The sequence below is a fragment of the Pelecanus crispus genome, chromosome 2 (genome assembly GCF_030463565.1).
Source record: "Pelecanus crispus isolate bPelCri1 chromosome 2, bPelCri1.pri, whole genome shotgun sequence".
NCBI lineage: Eukaryota > Metazoa > Chordata > Aves > Pelecaniformes > Pelecanidae > Pelecanus > Pelecanus crispus.
The window spans coordinates 50,873,399-50,900,170 of record NC_134644.1 but is presented as its reverse complement, the minus strand read 5'-3'; the positions used below and the strand labels follow the sequence as shown (position 1 = coordinate 50,900,170).

Below are 26,772 nucleotides of genomic sequence, written 5' to 3'. Positions count from 1 at the left end.
ATCCTGTGATATTCAAGAATACAGCCATCTGAAAAGGATGAAAATAGAAACGGTAATTGCTGTGAGAAACAGTTATGCCATTCAAGTAGAACCAAGGCTGTTGTTGTTGAGAGTCATATCCGTAAGGCACAAAATGTCACAGCACGCTTGCAAAGCCTTCAAAGGATAAAATAAGTTAATAAAGTCTCAACAGGTTGTTACATCTTGTCTCGCTAGTGCTGTACTGTAAAAGAGGACTGGCCTTTTCTGTGGCTGGCGTAGGCTTCCTGATACTATCCCTGTGGTTAGTTAAGCAGATCATCTTGCAGCATAGCTGCCTGATTAAACTACCCAAGATATCTCATTTTAACACCTAATTGATGGAAGAGAAAGGAGTAATAACAAAAAACATCCAAAATATCTTCATTCTATGATATTCTAGTCTGAGAGGCCCTATGCAGAAATTTGATCATATAACTGATCAACTTAGTTTAATGGTTGGAACTTAGTTCAATAAATATAGCAATTTCAAAACTTAGACTGTCTGTATATTTCTAGTATGCCAACCGTAATAGACATGTTTTATGCCTATCCAATTTCTAGACAAAACTAAGAGTTAAGGTTTTGGCTGAGCGATTACACTGACTGATAAATGTTTGGAAGCAGAAAACTCATTTGAAAAATGAAATTCTTATGTTAAAATGTCAGGCATTGATTCTGTATCTGAGGATGTGGATATCCAAAGGTTTCCTGATGACAAACTCAGGATTGGGAAAAAGGAAAAAATCTGCAAAATCTCATGCTCTTTTTCACCCACTTATCCATAAAAATGATAGTTTTTCCTCTCCTCTAGAGACTGTTGTCTTTGCATTCATTCTAGGTGCTGCTTCTCCTGCAGTCTAATTTAAGCGTTGTTAGACATTATGCTAGTACTCTCCTGAAGGTGCAACCCAAATCATATATTAGGACTAGTGGATATGTTCAGTTTGAGAGAAAATGATTAACTAGATAAAAGTGTAGCTATCATATTAGCTACAAGTTAACTATTGATGACACAAACTATTTGTTACAGATAATAAATTAAAGTCTAATTATGATTATGTCCCTGTGTAGCCTGTCAGATGTAATTAGTAAGCTAAAAGATGATATTAAGGGATGAAATTAAAAATGTAACTACATATTTGAAAAGAGACCCAGTTTGAATACAGTTACTATGCCATAGGTTGTAGAGCTTTCATATATTTTCTGTTCTAGCTGTTAGAACAGTCTCAGTATGAAAGCAGTGTATCACTGCCAATTTGAGGCAAGTGTACAGTTGCAAAGGTACGAAGTACTATACACAAAATTAAACTACATCAATCATTACTCTGTCATAGAGGTAATGGTCTTCTTCAGATGTGCTTATTTGATCCTACTGAAAGAAGTTAATTTTGTCAATTGCTAAAAACAAGCACCAGTTTTGGCAGGACCAGATCTATGTAGTGGACAGATAAATGAAATCTAAGGTTTTTCACTGGTTTAAAGAATGGTTCGGGCTTTTTGTTTTGTTTTAGATTTTTTCAATAGTTGTCATAGCTCCCAGACAGCCAGATATTTTCCTCTTCTAAGTTATTTTCAGGAAAATTGTGGACTGAACAAATGTATTCATCTCACAAAATAATCTGCTTAAACTCCTTGTGTACAATTAAACTTTAAAATAATTTTATCTTTAAAGCAGAAAGGGTATTATATTATAATGGAGAAACTGAAGTTCTTTACATTTTTAAAGCCTTTTGAAAGTCCCAATTTGTACACAAATATGAAGTAGAAACTTTTCCTGTAATGTTTGTGGTTTTCCACCTAAATATTTTTTTATTTTTCAAACTTTACCTAAAATACAACATTTATATGTAGTCTTTATAGTTTGATGTTTTCTTTTGCTATTCAGGATGTAATTTCATAATATTGTTTAGCTTAGTTTTTCCAAACACTGTAAGTTATATTTTTATGTGCATTTCTTATTTAAGAATTCATTTCTATAGATAAATTTCTTTTGAAGTCTAAAGCCATAGATCCATGTCTACACATGGATTTTCCACCATCAGCATGTATTCAGATGAGCGTTTGTGTTCTCATTAAAGTTATTTAGGCAAGTTACCGCTCCTTAACTAGTAGGTTTTTCCTACAGCATTTGGTCAATGGCTTGTAGATTTGATATAGTAACTAATGATGTGTATATTTGTGTCCATGAATATTTACATTTTATAGCAATGTATCTGCACATAGTCAGTTTTTGCAAGTCAGCTGTTGTGGGAACCTGATTGATGTGCAATTGAAACCTCCAGCTGAGGGACAGTGGTTATTTAAGGTGCTTTGACAAAAATGTAGATGCTCACCTGATGATACCATTTGATCTTTTTAAAAAATACATTTCATAAATGTGGTACAAACTTGTCTATCCACCCTTTAAAAAAAAAAAAGTTACTTTCATTTTACCTTAAGCTTTTTTCTAATTGGACCAAGATTATTTTTATGTAAGAAGGGTTTATGAAGACAAGTGTGTCAACAAAGACCTGTGCTCAAGCATATGTGGTGGATTTCAGATCAGTGTAACTTTTCATTTAAAGAGGCCCTAACTTGATAAATGTTGGGGTTTTTTTGTTTCATAAATAGGATTTTCATAGATGTCTCCACAGTGTTAGAAGATACTGCACCAGCTATCTGCTCCTTCTTTTTAGCTGAGGAAAAAGATATGTGCTTCCCTTTGAATTTCTAAGATGAAGAGGGGAAGAAATAGGATATCTTTATAAAGTCTAAAGCTCTTTTCTGTCTTTTAGGAGATTGTAAAAACTGGGAAGATTTCCCCTTCCCCCCATTACCACCCACCTTTTGAAAAGATAAGGGGGGAAAAAAAGGGTGGAAACTTCTTCTTCACCTGCATCCATTTAGTTTCAACTTGTCTTATCTTTCCTGAGGGCCATTCTTTCTTTGCTTATCATATTGCAGGTTGCTTACTCAAAAACCTTTCACCCCTATTCCTGTGACACTTGGCAAAAATCCAGGAAAGTGTTGTTAATGGATTTATTCACACTTTTAAAAGATCGTATTTCCTAGCTAACATGCCCAGATTGTACCATACAGCTCTTTAGCCAATGATACAGCCATGAAATATGACTCATTTCCCTGGATGACAATAAAACTACTGCTACTATATGTATTATATAAAGATTGAAAAAACAGTAAAATTATCCATGATGGCTCAACAGTCTTTCCAATACACATTTTTGCTGAATAAACTAGCTGTGTCTTTTTCAAACAGATGGATATTGTATATTTTGATCCCACCACCCAACCCAGAATGACATGAAGTGTGGGTTTATGCCATTATTTATCTTACAAGAAAAAGACGCTCGAACTGTTACTTACTATGCATTTTTTTCAGAAATTACATTGGATGTTGTTGAGTTCAGAGAGCACGTGGTTCAACCAGCAACACAAGAAGATGAATTTAGCAGCAGTATTTTGTCTATACTGTGAGGAAAAGTCATAAGCAAAGTAAAAGGCAGATACGGTACCCAAAAGAACAGATTATCAAGGCAGATTTAGGGGTTTTGACAGAAGATGCGGAAAGAACAGCATTGCTTACAAGATTATGCCTGCCCAGGCTATGGGTCAGGCAGTCTCTCAGACTGAGTCTGCGCGTTGTGGGATCAGTCTGAATACAGAGATACTCAGTCTGGACTGAGTGCAAGAACTGACTGGGGGCTCTGCCTAGCCCCATGGAAGAAAACCTGTGTTCATGAAAGGGGTGCATATGGTCATGGTTGTAACCAGCAACAGTAACACATCCAAAAGGCAGTAAATGACCACTCTTGGCTATAACTTCCTAATTCAGTTCCATCGAGCTGGCCAGTGTTGGTGCTGCCCAGTCGCCCAGGCTGAGCTGTAGTCCGGTATCCCAGTTCAGTGCAAGTATTCTGGCAGGCCAAGTTGTGTAAAATGTTTGACCTCTACTTGCCATGAAATTGCTTGTCTTGAAAACTTAATTGTGTACGTGTCTCATTTCTGGTGTCTACTTCTTGCAGCTTCTCTCTGGTTCTTGCATAATTTGTTGACAGTCCAGTTTCGCAGATCTTAATTCCTCCGGTCTTTCCATCAGAGCTGCTTTTACTTGTACTAGATCCAGACTCACTAGATCCAGACTTCACTTTATGTAGCCTACTTCCAAAGTCCCTCTCCCTTAAAGCACAATCTTCATTAGGCCTAGTCAGTTCTCTCTTTCTAAAAATATTGATGAACAAAGGCAAAGGACAAGCCTAGTTCAAACAGAGCAGAGCCAAAATTTTGAGCAGATCTTAGCTATTTACAGGTAGCAACTGCATATTGATTCCATCTGGAAAAGTATGTGCTCCTGTACTGAACCTGATTGGGCATCCCTAAAGCCATTTGACATGCTAGCTTTCTCTCTGAACCAGAAGTGTTTATTCACGTAAACAGAGGGAAGCCCTATCAAATAGGCCCTGATGCCACCATTCTGTAGGGTATCTATTGCAATCCTGAATCCTAGATGGAAGCAGTGACCTGTGTTGAATCTGTTGCAGAACATATTATTTTAGAAAATGCTGGGGATATTACCTTATTGTTTCAAGCTACTGTTTAATTTTGTGATCCTTGATGTTTGTCTCTTCACTTGAGATAACATGGAGGAGGAATAAAGGAACATGAGCCTTTCATTGCAAGCTCCCCCTTACGCCCACCCCCATTGTTTATCTTATCAAACAAAACGATTGAACTTAATTTCTTTGCCTGAATTTGCTCTATAGAATCAGTGGTCTGGGCATAAGCAGGCTGGAGGAGAAATGTAGGTGCATAGTGGTAGTGCCCAAGGCATGTAAGAAGTGACACATGAAGCACACCCTAAGACAGGATGGTGGAGGCTCCCTGTGTTGGAGCAAGTTGGTAAAGTTACTGGGACCCCGTAGTGCATTAGTACCTAGTAAACACCTATGCCCAACAGAGCAGACACGTTAGAGAAAAAGGAGAAGGTGCTGTTGTTTAACCCCAGCTGGCAACTAAGCACAGCATAACTGCTCGCTTACTCTCCCCCCACCTCAGGGGGATGGGAGGAGAATGGGAACGGTAAAAGTGAGAGAGAAACTTGTGGGTTGAGATAAAACCAGTTTAATAATTAAAAAGAATAATTTTTTTTAAATTGTAAGGAAAAGAGGAATAAACAAACAAAGATAGAGGAATATAAAACCCAAGAAAGACAGGTGATGCAAATGAAAACAATTGCTCACCAACTGACCAATGCCCAACCAGTCCAGGAGCAGCAGCCTGCCCTGCTAACCTCCCCTCCAGTTTTATTGCTGAGCATGATGTCATATGGTATGGAGTATCCCTTTGGCCAGTTGGGGTCAGCTGTCCTAGCTGTGTCCCCTCCCAAATCTTGGTGCCCCTGCAACCTACTCACTGGTGGGGCAGTGTGAGGAGTAGAAAGGGCCTTGATGCTGTGCTAGCACTGCTCGGCAGTAATTAAAACATCAGTGTGCTATCAATGCTATTTTCAGCACATCCAAAACATAGCCCTATACAAGCTACTATGAAGAAATTTAACTCTATCCCAGCCGGAACTAGTACAGGTACTAAGACAGAGACTGCATATCAAGTTTCTTTTGCTGTTCTGTTACACATCTTCACAGGGCACCCACTTAACAAAAAAATCCTGGTGCTCTTAATCCTTCTTTTCTGTTCTGTGGTCATCATCTCTCTCACTGTAGTTGTATCAAGGTTCTGAACTTCTTTTTCACCTCTGAGGTGAAATATATACACAGGCTCCACTAGTCCCAGCAACAGGTACCTGCGTAGAAAATGTACAGGCTTTCCACAACCCAGTGTCAGTAGACCTATGCTCCTATTGCATGGGTCCTGTTGAGATAGGGGAGACACCCTATGGAACACAGTATGTGAACACACAAAAGCTTTTATAGTTCTTTTAGAGCCAGGACTGCCGCTGGATTAAATAAGCTGAGGTGTGGCACTAGCTGTCTTAGCTCAGTGCAGTTGTTTGAAGCCCAAATAGTTGGGGGTCAAGTAGCTGTGCTGACAGAAAATGAAGGTTCTGTTGGTCTAGGTTGTACTAAAGACAAGTATTAGGTTAAGGCAGTTTTGGTACAGCCTGAGGTGACAGCATGATCACAGTGTGATGGGTTCCAGCTCAAAGATCCTGCTGGTAAGGCTGAAAATCATGGCTAGGTCAAAGTAGAACAAGCATCCACGCAAAAAAACCCCAAGACATGTGACTAAGCCACTCTAATAAGAGGGATAATAACATCTGAGGTGAAAAGTCTGTGGTTAGATTTTAGAGATTTAATCAGATGTGGCATTATTGGCATGGCCAGATGATAGCAAATTAGAAAGGGAGTCTGGTGGTCAAAGTTGTCCTATGACTTATTTGGAAAGCAGTTGACCTAGCAGAGTAGGCTTTAGGCTACAGTATTTAACCTGGTCATAGCTGCAAAACCAGATTTATTCTCATGTAACATCCTGACCTCTGTTTAAGCCCTTTGATCATGTAAGTGTAAATACACCAAGGCCACCTTGGGTAGTTGCAATTACTGGTTGTCAGCTTTCATTTCTGTTATAAACTTAATTGATGAATAATGTAGGATGTTACAGGAAACTCTGGTGTAGGTTCAGTTTTGTTGTAATAAACAGCAGCAAATTCTACTTAGTGTATACTCTAGACTTCACTTTTGTGCTTTAGTTGTAACAATTGTAAAAGACTCACTTGAAAATCCAAGTATTTGTAAGTTTTCATCCTATGGAAGACTGATGTAAATAGACCAAGAGGAGTAGGAATAAATATTTATTAATCTTTTCTTACAGAGCATGACTTTTCAGTAGGGAAATGTATAGAGTTTTTACCCTTATTCTTTGCTGAATATATGTTGGAACAGTAGTCAACTGTGTTTTATTTCTGCAATTTAAAACTGTTTGAAAACTTCAGAGAATTTTCTGAAGCCAAGTTTCATCAGTCCTTATCGCTCTCAGTCCAGGGACTCTTGAAAGCTTAGGTAGAGCAATTAGTGCTGGTAATGTCGTTCAAACCTGTTGAATGCTGTCAATTTGTGGCAACAGTTTAGGGCTGTATCTGCATTCTGAGTCTGTTCATATCTGGTCAGTACAGGTTTTGTCAAAAAGGTAGCTCTCAAAGTTTGAATGTGATCTCTCAAGGATTTTGGTAGAAGGGAAATTTGATGCCAAAGTAGAAGCACGTTAAGATATTTGAAGTAGATAAACAGGGTTTAATCTTGTGTGACAGGAAGTCTATTATTAAAATGGCAATCAATTTAGAAGAATTTCTAGTTCTAAACTAAGCCCAGGATATAAATTCCCCTTGTATTTTATCACATGGTGATTGTTGCAGGCTTGATCTTTCTGAGCAGTAGGTCAAAAGTCTTTATCGAATCTTTACTGACTCTGAATCTTGCTGAATGCAAAGAATTCCTAATCTAACAAAACCAACAGATTTTAATCTAATGAGGAACTTTTTGTCTAGCTTTTGCCATTAATTTGAGGACTTCACGCAGTCTTTGTTTTTTTAAAAAGCATATACTATATATTAATTCACAACACGCAAGCAGAAGTTTTTCCATGTAGCTGTGAAGCAACAACAGCTAATACCTCAGGCTGGTTTTAGAGGGGGTTTTAAAGACTGTTGCCTCTCGGAGAGTAAAGGGTCCTGTTAGATATTCTTGTTCCTCGTGCATATCATTAAAACCTGCTGTTTGGAAAATCCCCTAAGTGTCATCTCTCTTCTGTCTCACAAAACCAAGAGATTTTATTTTAGTTGACGCCTTGTCAGGGATGAAATAGGGTGTATCAGGATCTGACTTGAGGTATAGCATGCTGTAGAATTACTATGCTTTATAAAATAGACTACCGTCTCTAACGTGTCTCTGACATATGGGGAAAAATATCTAGCTGAAAAGCTACTATGAAGTTTACTTAACAGTAATAATAGTCAATCCAGACAACGTGATTTTATGTTATTACAGTCTTGGTTTAATTTTTTTTTTTTTTTTTTTTTTTTTTTGGTGATGGAAGGTTGTGCTTGCAAGTACTGCACAATTGACATATTGAAAGACTGTATCAACAAAAACGCTTAAATCCATATGAAAAGAATGCAAGTTAGATGTTTAATATATGTACAACTGGGGACAGAAATATTTGAAATGTCTGCTCCGTGAAGTCACTGTTACTACCTCCACCTTTATCCCTCCCCAGGTCTTCCAGCTAGAAGGGTCATCTGAGTGTGTGAATCTGCTTCAAGCAAAATCAGATGGGTTAATGCAAGCTGCCCATTTGAACAGTTTAAAACAGCCTAGCACACCTTGTTGGGGAGACTAAGGAGTACTTGCATCCTCTCTCTGTCTCATGCACGCACACTTACGCACAATTGTAGGCATAATAACCTCCAACAACTGATCACTAGCAAACAGCTGGGAAGAACTAGTGTTTGCCATCAACAAAGCTGTTTACAAAATGGATGTCTGTCAGGCAGCCCTAGCATTGTACTCTACTGTATTGTCAGTTACCTCAGTTACCTCAGTTACCTCAGTTACCTCTTGTGATGATAGCACTCGATTTTACATGCATCAAGGGCCGATTAACAAAAAAGCAGCCGATTTGTGATGTACATAACATATACATTAGTGACAGAACTGGCAGCACATCTTATGACTCTGTTGAGTACTAAATTTCATCCCTGGTGAGCAATAGTTTAATTTAAAATAGTTTAATTTAAAAAGACATTTTCCTTTTATGTCCAGTCCCACAAGCCATCTGATATGAGCATTTAAAGTTTGTGTGCGCATCTTCAATGGATCCGACCTTTCAGTTATGTTTTTCTCTTATCTTTTTGTATTAAACGTTCAATTATTCTCAGCTACTTACAGAACATAAGAAGCAGATAGCATTTCTAGAGACTGTGATGCCAACAGCATGGTATCCAAACAAATCAAACCTGACTGCTGAAATGAGGCACTATTAATGTCTTATCAACGCTGTGAATAGATCCCCTGAACATCATTAAATTCATAGTTATGTGGTATTTGCTCATATAAATTTTGAATTTTTGTTTTCTGATTGAACTAGAAAGCATTTGGATGGTCTTATAATTATTTTTGGAAGAAAATTGCCTTCTGATCCTTCATTCTATCCCTGTTGAAAAAGTTTGTGTTCGTGTTCAATGAGTTATACTTGTAGCAATGAGGACCATCTCGGTAAATCTTGTCTAGAACAAAATCCCCTGCCTTCAAAACTTTGATGCTATGTACCCATGTGTGCTGTGAACTTAGTTTCACACAGCTTGGGTATCTTTTCTGACTTAATTATAGTATGGTTGAGTCAGTCTGACACAAAAACTTGAATTCAGTTGGTATTTTGTAACAGAAACCTTAATGAGTTTCTAAGATGGGAAACTTGGGGTTTTTTTTTTCTTTTCTTTTTTTTTTGTGTGGTTTTTTTTTGTTGTTGTTTCAAAAGCAACAGCAAATCAGGAACTCCCGGGGGATCAGTGATTATACTTTCAGAAAGACTCTTCTGTGTATGTCATTCTAACCACATCTTTTCATACAGAACCACCACAGTCCTGCCTAGTTGGTATAATTTGTTATATTTTACTAGTTTTGTATTGACCAGTCAAGCGTATTCAATAGTATGTGATTTTATTATTCCTAAATTGTTCAAGTTGCATTTTTACTATCTTTTTATTACACTCAGATACTTTTCTTTATAAGAGAATCCACCTGGTTTTCTGTCTTTTAGTTGGCTGTTCGAAACACCTATTGGTCTTAATCACCTACATGTTTGTTCCATAGATTAAATTTTAGAAGAAAGTAAATTTCTGTGTTGGCAGGATTCTTTTTGGCTGAGAAGAGTTTGATGTGGTTCCCTGGGGAGTTGTCAGTTCTGCACTCTTTCTTCACAAGTGAAAGATGCCGCCTGTAAACTGTGTTCTAATAATAAGCGCTAAACATTGCCAGTCCTGAAAAAGTGAAGTAGAGCTATGTCATGCTTTGACTGAGTCGAAGCAGAAAAATCTTGCCACTGAGAATGTCAGGTCTGTATTCCTCTCAGGCATCACACTCAAGATAACATAGTGCTTCCCAGTCTACTTTCAACCTAGTTGTAGTGAAGTTGATGACTGTCTTTTCTTCCCTGGTTGTCATAATTGTTACCACGTCCATTTTCCTGAGTGTGAGGGCAGGTGCCCTGCTCAGGCACCATTGGTGAGTGCCCTACGTGCCATGAGTGTAGGAAAAGCTGAGCCACGGACTCTTCCCACAAAGGAAAGCTCTGGAGAGCCTTGACCACTGCAGTGTGACAAATTCAAATTTTGTTCCTCAAACCTAGTGATTCTTTATTTGGTCACAAAATGTCCAGTCACTGTCCCAGTACTAGGAATACACTATCCAATACGCGCAGAATTTTCTCCTTTAGATGCTATTCATTTTTAAGATCAGAATAGAAAATAATTTTCAGGGCATCTGTCATGCAATTGATATGTTCAACAGCCCTATTATTTTCTTTCCACTTGATCTGACATTCATAACTTGCCAAATCTTGAAATCAGTGGTGATATAATTTTTTATCCTAGTTTATTCTTCCCTCAATAATAGTATAGTACTAACACAAATAGTTCCTGAAACATAAACAGTAATAAATAATAAACAAGAACAACAATAAAAGCAACGAGGCTCTTTTAAAAATGCCATTACCCTAAAGATGCTTTTTGCTTCATGTTGCCTATTTTGAATTGTTCAAAAGAGGAAACCTTGAGTAGTAGGGCTATGATGCAAAGAATGCAAATTAAATCCCATGTTTATGTAAATAAGGTTTTATGAAGAATCTTTATGACATGATGTATTATCTTAAGTGCTCAGGTACTGAGGAGCTAATTCCTGTGCGAAAGAATCCATCAGACTACAGTCCCGTGTTTCTTCTTAGCAATATTTCTGAGTTTTGTCATTAACATTAAAAAGATTATGGAATATGTTTTCTAGTTAGTATGGCAGTATCATTGCTAGTTCCCAATATGTTATTATTTTGAGTCATTTTTAAAAAAAAGAAAAAATGTAAAAACCCCAAGCAGGTCCACTCTGTAAGTAAAAGAAGGAAGAAAAGTCTAGTGAATACATATTTGGTAATATCCCTGGGGAGTCAGTTGTGTAGGTGTGATACAAATGGGAAAAACAGCTCTCCGGAGAGCAACGTGTAGAAAGGAACAAAGAGAAACCTTTTTGCTGGGCTGAGGGTTTTGCTGCTGGCTGCTTGGCTGCGTGGTGGCATTGTTCGGAGGCATTGCACCTGCTCTAACATTTTCTTCGGCTAGAAGCAGACAGGTTTGTTGAACGCTCTAATTGCTGGTAGGCATGAAAGGATTGCCTAGAAGATTGCTTCCTAGGCTGTCCTTTGATGTTTCATATGATTTAGAAGCAAAGATTTCTTTTCCTTTATCCATCTTGCTAATAGGTGAGAATAAAATATCTCCTCTCAGCTTTCATTCCAGAAGGTATCATGGCACATTCTGTCCGATTAGCTGTATCATGGGCCAAAAGACTCCTTTTATCTTTTGAAAAGATTTGTAAAACACAAGCACAGTCATCACAGTCCACATTCATAAAGCACTATCAGCGACGTGTTCAGTTCATCACAGGGGTCTCTGGGCAAAAGAAATTCTCTGCTGTGAATACTAGGTTTGTCAAATGCTATAAAACTGTGGCTAGGCATTTTGGATGCAATCCTTTTAATACATATGATGAATCTTGGACTGCAATTAGAACAAGTTTTTTGTTTAATTCCAGTTATGTTAACGTATAAACACAGTAATTCTAATACCAAGTCCAAGTTTTGCCTTATTTTTCTCCAAAATTTGAATGGCAGAGAACGGCACTGAGACTTAATGTTTTGAAGATCTTCCTTTTACAGATAAATATAAGGCATGACTAGTGCATTATGAAGTATTGTAGTAAATCTAAACTGTAACTATAGCTATAAAGGATATGATGTCACATATTTTGTTTGCTGAAATTTGCAAATTAGTAGAGTAACAAAAAAACCCTGTAAGTTAATAAGTTTTTGTTTAACTCTTTTAATAAGAAATGCCCAGCTGAAAGAAATTATGATGCATTATGTTAACCCATGTAAACTGTCGCTAACACTTTTCTCTTGACAGTGGACTGTTACCAACATACTTGGGAAGTACCAGAATACTTAAAAATATGTAGCTGTTCTCAGTAGAACAATATTCCTCAATTTAATCAGGTTTAGCTCTCTACTATGATACAGAATTCAGATTCAGATCCACCACTTCCAAAGTTCAGGAGTGCATCTTTTGAATCAAAGCCTACTTTACTTTCTAATGAACAGTTAAGAATCACTGCATAAGAAACTTATGTCTCTTAAATATGTCTCAGAAATATATTGTGTGACGTTTTTAAAGATAAATATTGGTTTAGGCATTATTGGAAATTAAGAAGCATGTGGTTCTTGAATCACTTGTAAAATCTGGCAGAAAATCTTCAATGTATTTTCTGAAACTTAGACATCTATATGCAATTTTTATATTATGCTTTACTGAATTATGAATACAGGCTCCTGGTTTTAGAATTGCATCCTCTTTTTTCAGACTATGTTGTGGGATTCAATTCTTGGAATGCTGCGACATATCAGCCTTGAACTTTATCGCTACCTTTTGAATACATTAGTTACAGTGCCAATGGCCAAGGCCGTTAAATTTCTATTGAATTTTGTATGGTCACTGTAAATTATACCAGCTTCCCAACTTTCTCTTCTGAGGGCAAAGAATGTGTATTTTGTCTTGTGGTGTAAGCAAGGAGTATATTTACATGTCTACAATTGTGGCCTCCAATTTTCATTTTGTTGTGACAATAAAGTATTTTAAAGAGCATGTCTGGAACTTTATTTACTTGGCAAGAGGTCAGTCTGTTTTATTTTTTTTTATCTGTGGAACCAAGTGTTTATCAGGTTTCTGTATGAATCACTCAGTGTCTTAGGGAACATTTTGCACCAGTGTTTTATTTTAGATGTCTTTATAATAAAGTTTTGATGTGTTAAATTTTCCAAAGGTATTTTAAGTCCAGGAAAAGTTTTGGGTTTTTTTTTTTTTTTTTCCCCCCAAAATTTCCAAATTCAACATGCATATCTTTGTACATATAACTCTGTGTGAGCATGTATCTACCTATATAAAATCCACTAGTTCTGATGTTTTTGTTAACTAAATAAATGTGAATGTTCTAGTGTATTTCAGGTGTTCGGAGGCAGGATTGCTAATACACATACCCTTAGGATGTGTATACTTCAAGAGAATAAAATCTAGGTGATTATATTATTCCTGTCTTGTTGGGGGCAGGGGGAAGGTTGAGCATTTGGTTCACTTCCCCATTCACTGAACAGCAGGAGTGAAGCAGTTGTGAGACCCAGGCTGGTACGGTCAAGGGAATAAACAAGTCATTCTCCTCAAAGTTGAAAGGGAAAGGATTGCGGATCCGAGATGTGAATCCTGTTGTTTCCTTCACTACTAGTCATTCCCTGCTTAGTGTTGTAAATGCAAGGAAGACTACTGCCTAAAATTCTTGATGACCCATACAATGCCTTTGTTTGAAAGCACCCTTTTCAGCGTTAATCTCCAAGTCACTGTCTTAAGGGTTATATGTAAGCCACCTAGAAATAATAGAGGTGACTCGTTCATTTTGATGTGGCTGTGGGTTTTGTGGTCATATACAGGGAAAAACAGAGTGTACTTGGACATATTCCTGCAGGCAATTTTGCAGACCTTGCTTTGATAGGGACCAACTCTTACTGGACTGTTTTCTTAAGTTTATTCTAATTTAGCCTGGTGAAAAAAAGCCGTAGAATAACCATAAGTTTTGTATTGGGTAGACATGCAATAATGTCTGGGTTTTTTCTTCTTGGTGGATATTGGTGACATCACTTAAATATGTCTCTGCGTGCGATCTCATTTTTGTATGAAATGTTCAGAACTGCAGCAGAAACTGTACTTTAAAAAAGGAGAAGGAAATTAAATGTGCGAGATTAGACTGATATAATTTTGAGAGTTTGGTTTGTGCAGACAAAAACCCAGGAAATTCAAAGCTTAGCCTGAGCTGTAGTCCATCAATCATAATTGTTGTGGAAGAATAATGCCAGTAATCATAGAAAACACAAAAGGATGTGAGATAGAAGAAGAGTGCAAGTCTTAATAATCCTGACCCATAACTGTATTCTAAATGAATGTTTTTGTATTTAATTTCCTGTGGAAAGTATTAAGGATGATGAATAGGGGAGGAAAATATTTCATGGAAGTTTAGTTAATTGATGGGGCAGCTTTCAAAGCAAAAATAGTTCAACACCCCACAGATCTGACTACTCTCAAAAGCTGAATGGTGTAATTACATATTGTATCCTACCATGTCTCACTTTGATCTTGTGCTGATGTTTATAAAAATATATACAATTACTTTTTCAAGGAGAACTTACAAAAGGAGTAAAATCAGTGAAATACTTCAGTAACTTCTGACAGCCAGGGGACTAGAAGCTAATGTAATAATATGCTACAATGTTACTACATATTTATGCCCAAGTCACAGTATGACTAATTGCCAGTTTAAAAGAAGATACTTTACAAACATAACTGTGGTCTTGGTGAGGAACAAAGTATCTTTCATTCCTTAAGAAACTGTGAAAGAAAAAGATTAAGATCAAATATAATGAACTTGGTCATTTTGTATTTGAAAGTAAGAAAGATTCTGAAGTGAATCGGTGTTGCCTTGAAATAGATTATATTTTTTCTGATATGTGAATTTATTTGTGCGTTAAGCAAGCTACAGGATCTGATGTTATTAAATTCCAAAGAAGCTGAAAAAAAAAAAGTTTCAAGACGAGAAGGCATTTTCAGGAAACTTTTTACTGCCACTGGTCAAACAAATCTTAATAGCATTTATGGTATAGTATTCAGTATTTCATTTATAATGGTCTTCTGAATATATTTTGTTAAGCATAACACTGTTCAATTCTGCAATTAAAGCATATGGGGAAGGTTGTAACTGGCAGACCAGTTAAGGAAGAAAACTTCAGGCTCCGACCTTGATGTGTCATTTTGTAACAGCCTGGAGATATTACTTAATTCTTGTGACTAGGAGTGTTGTGAAGGAGACTAGTGTAGCAGCATGCTACAGAAAAGTTTAGGATTCAAAGTATGTCTTTATTTAATGAATGTTACATAATTTTCCGTGCAGTTAGCAAATGTGATTGTATCAGTTTAGCTCTCTTTATGAGCGGCTCCAAACTGAAGAGGAGGTAATTATAATAATGGTGAAAAAGAGGAAATTGAATAAATATTCATAATGTATGTGACATTTGTTTTTATGCTAATCTATTATTTTTAACTGGGCTACCTTCCACATTGTTCTTTTCCTGATAGTCTATTTCTTTTTTTTTTTTTTTTTGTCTCACTTTCTATGTAGGACTGGCTCATCACGTCTGTAATCTCCTAATAGAAACTCTGGCTCTGTACTTGGAGGCAGATGATAAAAGCAGCATGAAGACAGCAAATGCACTGCTTCTGTCCTTGCTTGACATTTTGCACTGCATGCTGATGTATACAGCAAACATTGTGCGTCAGACTTTACAGGTATGGATTTTATTTCCTGTGGTCATCACCATCTTAAACAATTGTTTAGATAACTTCCTGTTATCCTAATAATGAAATTCCGACTATTCTGATTTTATTGAATTTTTGGTTTGGCGGAAAGAAAAGAGCATGTGTTTTCAACTGCGTATCACTGTTTCATGTACTTACTTGGCTAGACTGTCCATACTAGCCTCACTATATGCTGGGAACACAGATTCTGGGTGACTCTCTTGTTTCTGTACTCCGTAAATACTTTAATTCAATATTTGCTCAATGATAGTTCAAAGCATTTTTCTTCTGTTCTTTTTAAAAGAAAAAGATTACTCATAACAGTATCTGTTTTATTATAAATCAGACGTGATTACCGTGCTTGAAAAACATATGTAACCTCTGCATGTGCACTGACAAAAGTATTTCCTCTCTTACATTTATCAATTTGTCTTTGAAGTTACTGTTTGAACCACTGCAAATCACAGCATTGGTAGGACTTCCTCCTCCTCCCTAAAAATGGAGCACAAAAAGATACTATGCAAAGAAATTGCACATAACTCTTAAAAACAAACCAAGGAAAAGCATTCATGTTTTTTTAGACATGACATTAAGCTAGCAATATTAGCTTTGTTTTTAAATGATCTACCAAATTTGTAAGTTAGTCAACTGGAATTAACTTCTGTATTTAGGCTGCAAATACCACCACTTACTCTTTGTGTTAGGTTTTTGATGTTCTTGGGATTATCTGCTGAAAAACCAGAGAAGCCTGTTAGGTCCAGTATATCTGGAGAACAGAGATTCAAAAGACTGCAGCCAGGTTGTATTGAATTTCAGGACATGGCTTCTTTGTTCTGAAAAGGTCCTTCTCTGTGTAGTTTTTTGTTGTTGTTTTCTGGTTTGTTTTGTTTTGTTTTGTTTTTTTAAAGATAGTTTAATGCATGAAGTGGGTGTTGAAAATCAAGCTTTTTTTTTTTTTTCTACACAGATTTACATAATCAGTTGTGTTATCAACCATATCAACCAGATATTTTACTGAGAGGTGTTGGTTTGGGTTTTTTTTAATTTTTGAAAGAAACTTGATTTAGAACTGCTGGTACAGTACCTTGTCTTTTCCAAGTCCTCTAATAGCAGGTTCTGTAATGCATTTCAAATTTTGTAGGCTGATTGCTGATTGTCATATTGTTGGCAGCACTCCATGTAATCACAGAGAGATAAATTCTGTACTTATGCTCCATGCAACAGTGGTGAGGCCAATTATACTGGAGGACACATATGAGGAGAGAGGGTCTTGCACGTGGATTAGTAATATTAGTGAAACTGATGTGTTTTATTCAGATACAAAATTAAATCTATACATTCAAAGCCAAATTCTATTCTGGCTTTACATTAATATGTGAGTTGATTGACACACTAAAATTCCAGCTCCAGTTTTGTCCATCTCTAGTCAAAGTAATCTGCTTTGCTCTGGAAGGCTAATGGGTAAAAAGAGGAAGCTGAAAAACTGAGTTTTGAAGCATAGCTCTGCCCTCTGCCCCCATAAAACTAATTTTATGGTGGTGGTAATTGCCTTGGCATACTTGTCTTGACAATACTCGTCACAAGGCCCCTGTGGGTTCTGCAGCTGCCTCAGTACACACGCCCTATTGAATGATGGCCATTAGTTGGTGACTGCTATTTACCATGCGTCTACATAATATTCCACTATCCATGTGGCACTAAATGCATCACTGTAGTGATAACAAATAGCCTTGGACTGGTGTTATAGGGATCTTCTGAATAAGATACCTTCTAAAACAGAAGTTGAAATAGAGAATCAAATTTTCTCATATTATCCTTTTTTGAGGCTTAAGTTGACTTTTACAGGTGGTACCACCTTTGCTTGAATCCTTTTTACTTAAGCTTTTTATATGTAAAGTGATAACCTTATCCAGCTGCATAGGCAAAACATGACACCATTTTTCTTTGCATTTCAGTAGTTTATGCTGAATGGTGCTGATAACTGTATCCAGCTTCATCCAAGAGTTTGCTCTCTGTGGTCCAAGTACTTGTCTTTTAATGGAAATTGTACAAAAGTTCAGATTAATTTGCATAATTGTTTTGGAGCATTTTCATCATATCGTGTTCCACAGGTGATCCACAGTAGCTAAAAGTAATTTGCAATCTCGATTTGAGAAGTGGACTCTATTTAGTGACTTAATGTAGGTTTAAGCATTGTGTAGTGTGTAGTCTTTATATATATATGTGTATATATATGTATATATAAAAAGTATAATTCCTTTAGTGATATTATTCATTCTCTGTCCAAAGACACTAAATCTATAAAAGTTAAAGAAAGTAGTCAAACATCCGTGATGGAGAATGTCTGTCTTCTCATCCAAGCACTAACCAGAAAAAGCTGTTGTAAATTTTGCTGAAGTGAAGGTGGCTTACTTCTCTTTCTTGATTAATATAAACAGTCCATTTTCTTGTCTTCTCTGCACTATGTCTTTTTGCCCTTCTTGGACTTCAGCATTCCAGGTCATTGTGGTGAGTCTCAGTGAGGGACATACCAATGTGTCTTATTACCTGGAGAAACAGCTCTTCAGATCTCTTATTTCAAAATTCTTTCCAGAAGAAAGGCATTATCCTTTCAACTCATCAGTATCAACAGCAGAGCTTCAGCAGTAGTGTCTCTTGTCTCAGTGGACTTGCTCCTGTGTTCACTTAACCAAATGAAAATCCTCAAGTATTATACTTAGATGATGGTTTTAGGATTGAGCTTTAAATGAAACACAATGCAAAATTATTTTAAAATGTGTTCTTTAGACAAAATGTTTACATTTTCCTCTAGCAGCTAGCGTGTATAGAGTCATGGCCCAAGATAATGAAGTTAAATGAAAAATCTTGCAAACAGCCCTTGCTGGTGTCCTGGGGCAGGGATGGGTCATAAATAGCACTGCCTAGGATGGCGGTGTGTTTTGATGAGAGGGGATGACAATGATCAGAATTAGAAGTAGTAACGGATCATACCACAGACTTTGGTCACTTAAGGATTTTATTATTCCTATTTAAAAATAAATTATTATAATATATTATTAATATTTCAGGATACAAAGTGAGTCAGAAGGGCAAAAATGGATGTTATTGCTGAGTATCCTAACTCTTCAGTCACCTTGGTTTTCTTGCTTTGAGTTGCACTTAAAATTGTTCCTGATAAAGGAAAAAAAAAAAAAAGTTGAACTTTAATGTTAAAATAGGCATGTCATGTTGAAAGAGAATACAAATACATAAAACATTTATGGCTTTAGAGATATCTTTTGCATATACAGTTTATAGCATTTTGCTGAAGAAATGTCATGTAGGTCAGTATATTCAGCCTGTGCAGAATGGGCATGACAGCATGAGTCCCTTTTGCTTTGTGCTTATTGTTACAGACACAGGGAGCGTAACTGCTCATTGGGAGCCCAGGAATACTTAACTAGAAAAGAGTATACAAGTCTCCTTCAAGCTTCCGTTCAAACTTTGACCACCTAATGGACCTAATTTGTTTCTCATAACGGAACAGTCACCAAGGCTGCTTTTTATTTTTTCTCATCTTATTAAGGCACAGAAATCTGGCACAGGAGGGGACACGCAGGCTGCCGAAAACCTTCTGCTTATCAATAAACCCCTGACGGACCTAATTAGCCTGCTTATTCAACTGGTGAGAATTTGCTTGTTTGTAAGCCTTTTGGAATGTTGCTGAAGTTGGAATTATTCAACTGAATTCAATATCTTAGAACTGTTTGCTAATTTTTTATTGTTTATAAGCTCCCACCTAGTACGAAGGAAGGACTAACATTTTTTAAGAAATTATAGGTCCTAGTGACTTGCAGGTTACAAGTGACATCGGAATAAGTCTGTCCCAAGCATAGAAGTGGGACAAGGGACAGGCTGCAGATTCTCAATTGGGTTACATATGTATAGCCACATTTTAGTCCTTTGGAATGGACTAATGCTCACTGCATAGGGAAAGGATGGTATTCAAAATCGGAAACAGCAAGTACTGCTACCATTAGAAAAGTCAGTAAACATAAAATTAGTTTGCAGTGAGTGATGACTTTTAATATTATTTTCTTGGGTTTAGCCTTCTGAGTTTTTCTCAAGGGTTTAGTTTTATTTTAACATGATTCTGAGGGATTTACAAGTAGGAATGGTCCCTGGTGATCTGTAAACATCTTTGAAGTCTGTCTGTTTAAAGACAGTCTCTTCCAGGGTTTACGAAGATGTCACAGTGCTGCACTGAAGTCTTCACAGAGTGCTATATTGTGGCCCTGACGCATCATCAGCTCAACCTCCATCATACTGTGCCAGAGATTTGTCTTGGCTCTGTGTGTAATAGCTTGTAGTAGAGGAATGCTTCTTGAGCCGGACAGGGTTTTAGAGGCTGCCTCAGCCTTTTATTCAACATAAAGCCATTAAAATGGTATGTGAGAGTTTCCCTGTGGCATATCACACTATGCTTTCCAGGTTATTTCACTTAGAGGCATTTCAGATTCAGTTCTCTTCCAGCCTCAAATTTTTTGGGTGGTGGTTTTTTTCATTTAAATATAGGTTTTCAGATGTATTGTGATACAAATACCTGTGACTCTTACTATCTTTAGCACTGTCTGTCGTCTTCTATTTTGGGGAAGAGTGTGATTCCTTTTTTATTAATTTTTGGCATTACAGTTGTTGCAAAGTCCTCCTTTGATGGATTTCTTTTGAACAGATATTGACAAAGGCTTTTTGGAAATGTTCACTCAATGACCTAAAACAAAGTGACTGAATTTCAACTATATAATATTAAATCTTTATCAATTCTTTTAATTTATTTTCTATGTTTTTAATCACTATGTATGATAAATAGTAAGACATGAAGAGATGCAAATGTTCCTTTAAAGTGAAAATAGTCATAAATTTAAATTCCATTAACTCTCTAAAGAACAGAAAATTAGAGGCCAAGCTGTACTCAGCCTATACCACCTGGAAGTCTTTTATAACTTTTTAATTAAAGGATAGGATAATTGTATAGTTAGCATGTACTGATTAGATTCTGACTTGCCCTTGTATTTTAGAAGCATGGCTGCAAATTACCACTAGGTTTTGCTTTGCTCCGTATTTCTACAGATTCTGGTATGTTTAAAATGCTTATTTTAAATCTGATGATTTTAACATATGGGTAAAGATTAAAGACTATCGGTGCTGCTTCTTTTTTTTTGTTTGTTTTTGGTTTTGAATTTTGTTAAAGATTTTGTAAAAGTGAGGGATTTTCTCTTGTAATGTGTATGTGGCGTTCTTTACATACATGTGCTTGATTGGATATGTGAAAGTTATTTTAGCGAGGTTTGTTAAATTTTATATCCTTTACCCATTGCTGTATTAAACATTTCCTGTTAAGGCTGGAAGAGTTTGAACAACAGAATAATTTTAACATTTAGGATCCACTTGTTTAAAATGTTTTATGCTCTAATCACTTTAAATAGGACTAGATTCTTTGTGAAGTCTACTGGGTCTCTCAAGTATGTATACTCTCCCTACCCCTCAGAAAGACTCAGGCCTACCTAAGCTTAAGTTCTGTGGAGCTGCCAACACTAGTTCTCTGTATTCATTGAGCTACATGGCTACATAACCCTTTATTACTGTTTTGAGGCATTTAGTTCTTTGTGCACTTTATTTTCTGGAGATAATGGAGGTCTTAAATTCTGAACTAACCATCACTTTAAGATATTGAGTTAAAATTATTTTCTCTGGTTTGTTATTTCTACCTATCTTACCCAATTTATAGTTTTTATGCCACTTTAAATAAGTGCTTTCCCTCATTGATATGTATATCCCTCAACTAGATGATTGTTCCATGCCCCATTGACTTGTCTATTTATTTATTTTCCTCAAGTTCTACATGTTTATCTCTGTTAATAATCCCTCAAAAATCAATGTGAGTTAAACTTGAAAATGTCAAAAACTTAGAATCAATTTTTCCCTTCTGTAATTCTGATTTAGTCTATCACTTAGGGCATAGCAAAGCGAGTGTAGGAAAACTCGATTGCATGTAAATGAAACTTCAGAGTTTTTAAGAATGCGAAAGAAGAAATAATTATAAATTCTGTCATGCAGAAAACACTGCAAATGTGGAGAATTCAATATTTAATTCCATGATCAGTCTGCCCTTAACTGATCAATAAGAAGAAAATAAATTGAGCATTTAGTCTTCTGCTTGGCAGCTTTGTGTTTAAAAGTTAATTACACTTAGCTTTTTTGTGTAATGTTTCTTTGCTTGAACATAAATGTTATGTGATTATTATACTGAAACTTGCAGCAATTATAGAAGATATAAAATACCTTCTACTTTTTGATATACCGTTATACTAAAAAAAAAAATTAATGCTTGCTTACTTTTGAAATCGCTTCAGTGTGGATTTTTAGAAACTTTTCAGAAACTTTCAGAAACCTTGCCAGTACCTATAAAAAGGAGTTTTGTTTCTCTGTAGATCCTAGATTAAGATCCTAGGTGTAGATCTTCCGGTCTTTTCTGCAGCCTACCAGACAGCTGGGAGAGAACTTTTCTTGTCTTCTGGTGGTAGGCTTCTTCATTGTAGTATTACGAGTAAAATTTGCAGTTGATTACTGTGCTCTGTATATTACTGTTGAAAGACCAGGTAATCATGTGCAAACATGAAGAGGACAAATATGAAGCCTCAGTGCACATGGATGAATGAGATGATCTCCTGTAGGTCCTTTCTGTCTCTATGTCGCACTGTCTGTAAGGCTGTGCCCTGACTTCGGTTTCAGAGCACGTGAAGGTATTTGCCAATGAAGAATGAAAATGATAGCAGGAGAATGATAACCCTGTAGACTGTAGAATTTTATTTCACATTTCTTAGGAATACAGACAGTTCTGTGGTCAGAGTGGGAAAAACATACGTTTATTTCCTGTATATATAATGTATTGCTGTTATTGTATTTGAAATGTTATCTGTGAATTTTATTTGAAGAATTCTCTACAGAGCTACCCTAAAGACTGAAAAAAAACCCAAACAAACAAAACCACACACACACCCCAAACAAAAACACACCAGAGGAAATAAAAGTATTTTGTCACAAGCCCAGGATTTCAGAATGGGGATTTAGTTTCTCAGCAGTTAGGCTAGATTAAAATGAACTGAAAATACATTGGTTTTTAAAATATTTTCCCTTAGGTAGGAAGATGACAATTTTGCCCTAAGCCAAAATATAGTATTCTATTTTTTCATTTAAAACTATGCATATTTACTAATAAGAATAGCATAGTAAAGTTAGCAGATTTAATAATGATGTTTTGCTTTTACATTTGGTTTAATGTTTGCAAAATCATTTTCCCTATAGTTCCCAATGGTGCTTCCTTTACAGCACATTCTGTAATCACATTACTGATCTAATGAACATCTATCTCTTATCGTAATAAACTCTCTTTGTGTATAACCTCATTAATGCACTGAAATAGTGTCCCCTCTGGGTAATCCAGGCAGTTTCATTGTAGCTCTAAAATTAGATGCTGTAACAACTCCAACGGTATGAAAACTGCCACTTCAGCTCAAATGATCACACGTTTCTTGCAATGGTTTGCAATTCATGAACACACTGCAACTTGCTTCAAAATGAAGGCATTTTTGACAACAGACTGCAGAAATATAGATGTGTGATAGCAAGAAACTTCCTGCTCTTCACCACATTAACCTTAAAATACATGGAGCAGGTTCCATCTAGAAAGGAAGAGAAGTAGAATTTTACCTTACAAGCCTGTTCACAGGTTATAACATGGCCATAAAAATTAAGCAAAAAGTAATACACAATCTTCATTACACAGAAGTCTTGCCATGAGCATTATTTTAAAATTTTGAAGTGAAAAATAAATCTACAGTTCTGAGTTAGAGAATGGCAAAAATTATGACTTTAGCTACTTACTTTACTTTAGGTAATTCGTTTTAAGGTGCTGGATTTTCTTCAAGCTATACACTAGCCCAGAATGATAACAGCTGCAAGGAGAAGGAGTGCTAATGTTTCTACCTTGCTGAAGGGCTGAATCCATAATCCACTCTAAGACTGATAAAGCAAAAAGAAATGAAAGGTCACTAGAGTTTTTTCATGTAATTATGAAATATTAAGGGGCAGGTATTTTCTTAAAGAGTTAGAACTCTAGTTTTTTCATAGGTTTCTCCTCCCCTGAAAGAACAAAAACTTAAGTAGCTGCTGTCATGAAAAACTATAAATGCATTTCAAAGACTTGAAATATACTTCTTCATATCAAATGGTATTGTTATGATTAGAAAAATTATCAGAACACTGTTCCAGCTGATTAAGAGATGAACCATCCATCTATATTCATTGTCTAGCAACATGATTCTAGCTTTGCTCTTCTTATTAGACATGAGACACTATTTACTTGAAAGCTGAATATTCATTACTTGGTTTTCTATTTTTACAGATATTTATTATATTTTCAGTCATTGCTTTTGTTCATTCCAGTAATTTTCTTCAGATCCTCTATAACTGTTAATGAAAGTACTAACGCTGACTGGCAGCCATTGTTAAATTTCAGATTACCAACTCATGACTTTTGACATCTAAATCACTATTTGTCGGTAGTGAAACAGCAAAATGGTGAGAATTATAGAGAAAAATGCTGTTGCAGACGTACTTAAATAGGGACATTGCTGAGAGTTCCTCTTCCACCTTAATTATTGATTGGTTAGACTGTAGGCCAATGACTCTCATCTGCTCCAGAGTAAATACAGTCTTTCCTATTCCCAGCTTGTTTTCCTATTCATCCAAGACCTATGCTGTTATTGTTTTACCCTGCAGTTTTCCAGGATGACAGCAACTTGCTCCCCAAACTCTAGATAGCACTGAAACTCAAACAGACTCTGGTGAAGCAGAGGAGCAGAAAAGCCTGAAGTACAACAGGCGATGAAGGAATGCATTGGCATTTGTCATTGAATAGGATGATGTCATGGTTGACAAGTACTATGAACCCTGGAGTGATACTGGTGGCTAGGTTTGGAGGATGGTCACTGACAGCCTGATATCCTGTAGAGAGCAAGCCTATCTGATGCCAAGACATATTGGATGGAGAGATTCAGGGTCTTCCTTTCTCTTGTCAAGCGACAAAGAACAGCAGCAACAGTGATAAAAGGCTGGGCATGCTGGGAGGAGATAAGCAAAGCCGTTGGCCCAAGCCCAGCTCCTCCTCACCTAGGGCAAAATGTTGCACTGTCTCACTAACTGGGGACTCCTGAAGACAGCTTTCCTTGGGAATGACCCTAACAGGCTGGACTTGCTCATTTGCTTCCTTGGAAGTCATGTATCCTCCTGGTATCAGGAAGAACTGCAAAGGACGTGGTGCTTTATGTATTTCTTCATGCAAGGTTGTTGTAGGGGCAGTCCTCTGCAGAGACTGACACCTTTCCACTCCTCTGATATTTAGTGAATATCTCAGAAAAAGACCTTGGGAACAGTCTCACTTCCAAGTATAGCTGTTGTGATAACTGATTACACATGGGATTTTGTGCTTTATGGAGCCCAGGGAACTAGCCTCCACTGCAATAATAAGGCAAGGGTGTATCTGTCCAAATGTTCACGGATTTTTTATTTTTTATGATTGGTTAGCCCACAAACAACATTTAAAAATTGAATATAGTTCTTGTACTGTGGTTTTCTTCAGGGAATGGTTGATATACCTGTCTACACTGATCTAGTAAAAACCTGTAAGTTAGAGTGCTGCTTTTAAAAGGGATGAGATACATTAAAGTAGTTTAATTTTTCCTTCCTTTATCTAATAGCATTTTTTTTTCAGTAAAGGAAATACAAGTCGGCTCAAAGCCCCCAGTGAGATCAGTGGAGTTTTTTTTTTTTTTTTTTACTTGATAAGGATTGAAGATATAAATGGAGCTATAAAGCTTGTTACTATTTGTAGCTTTTCCTCCTTTTTAGCCTTGCTATTTATGTTGATGTTATTAGATAATTCTGGATGTCGGAAAGGAAACAATCAAATAGGTGGCATTTAGATTGGAATGAAGAAAAAACATACAACAAAACTGTGGAAGAAATAGCTGCTGTGGTCCTGTCACTTGCATAGCATTAGGTCAAATAGAATGTGATATGTCTTGGGGCTATGTATTCAGAGCTTACATCTCAGTTCAGTCTGTTTTAAACAGCCAGCTCTATGAAGCTAATGGAAAACAGGATTGTATTTGCATGCAGATCCCTGGGGAGCTGCTTCTTGAATATTTAAGGAGTATATGTCTGATGATATCCGGGAACACCCGGAATGCTTTAAAGTAACTGTATGGGTTTTCCTTAAGATGAAAAAACTTTGGAAGTTCATACTGCAGATTAAATAAGTAACCATTATTGAAGTGGTTGGGCATATTATATAAATGGTTGGACAGACTATATAAATTATTTCCTTTTTATTGTCAGTAAGGATAGCCCATTAACTGTACTTTAATCTAGCTTCTTTGTATTTAAATAGTACTTTTGGAATTAAAAAATTAGTAGGAGTGATGAGGTGTTTTTACACTTCTATACCTTATTGGTTAAGACCACCACTGGTATGTTTTGTCCAGTTCATAGATTGTAAGGCCAGAAAAGGCTATTGAGATCATTTAGTCTAGGATCTTATATAACACAAGACATAGGACTTTCCTAAATTAATTCCTTATTATAGTAAAGGGGTTTGCTATTTTTTTAGGAAAAAAAATATTTTTGCAATACATAAATTGCCTGTGATGGAGAATCTGTCTCAGTTCTAAGAAAGTTGTTTCAGCGGTTAATCACTCTTACTAAAGAAAGAAAGAAAAAAAGAAATCAAAGTATTATCTTCCTTCAAATCTGAATTGTTTTATCTAAAGTTTTGAGCTATCATCTCTTACCAGTCCTTTTTCAGGTAAAGGAATTAACCTATCCTCAGCCTGCTTTTCCTCACATGTAACCGAGAGAATATGATCAAGTGCCCTTTAACCCTCCCTTTGATAAGCTATAGACATTGAATTCCTTCAGTCCTTTGCTGTTATGTTTTCCAATCTGTCATCCTCTTGCCTGTTCCCAAGAAACCTCTATGATTTTTTTCA

The 26,772-nt window shown here is 36.4% G+C and overlaps 1 protein-coding gene across 1 annotated transcript in view; it reads left to right on the top strand.

The window, feature by feature from the left end:
* Positions 1-26,772, top strand: part of ULK4 (unc-51 like kinase 4) — a 254,519-nt gene that overhangs the window by 169,566 nt on the left and 58,181 nt on the right. Inside the window, 2 exon segments of the mRNA XM_075705440.1 lie at positions 15,510-15,676; positions 19,251-19,349. Of these exon segments, the coding sequence (XP_075561555.1) occupies positions 15,510-15,676; positions 19,251-19,349 (266 nt within the window).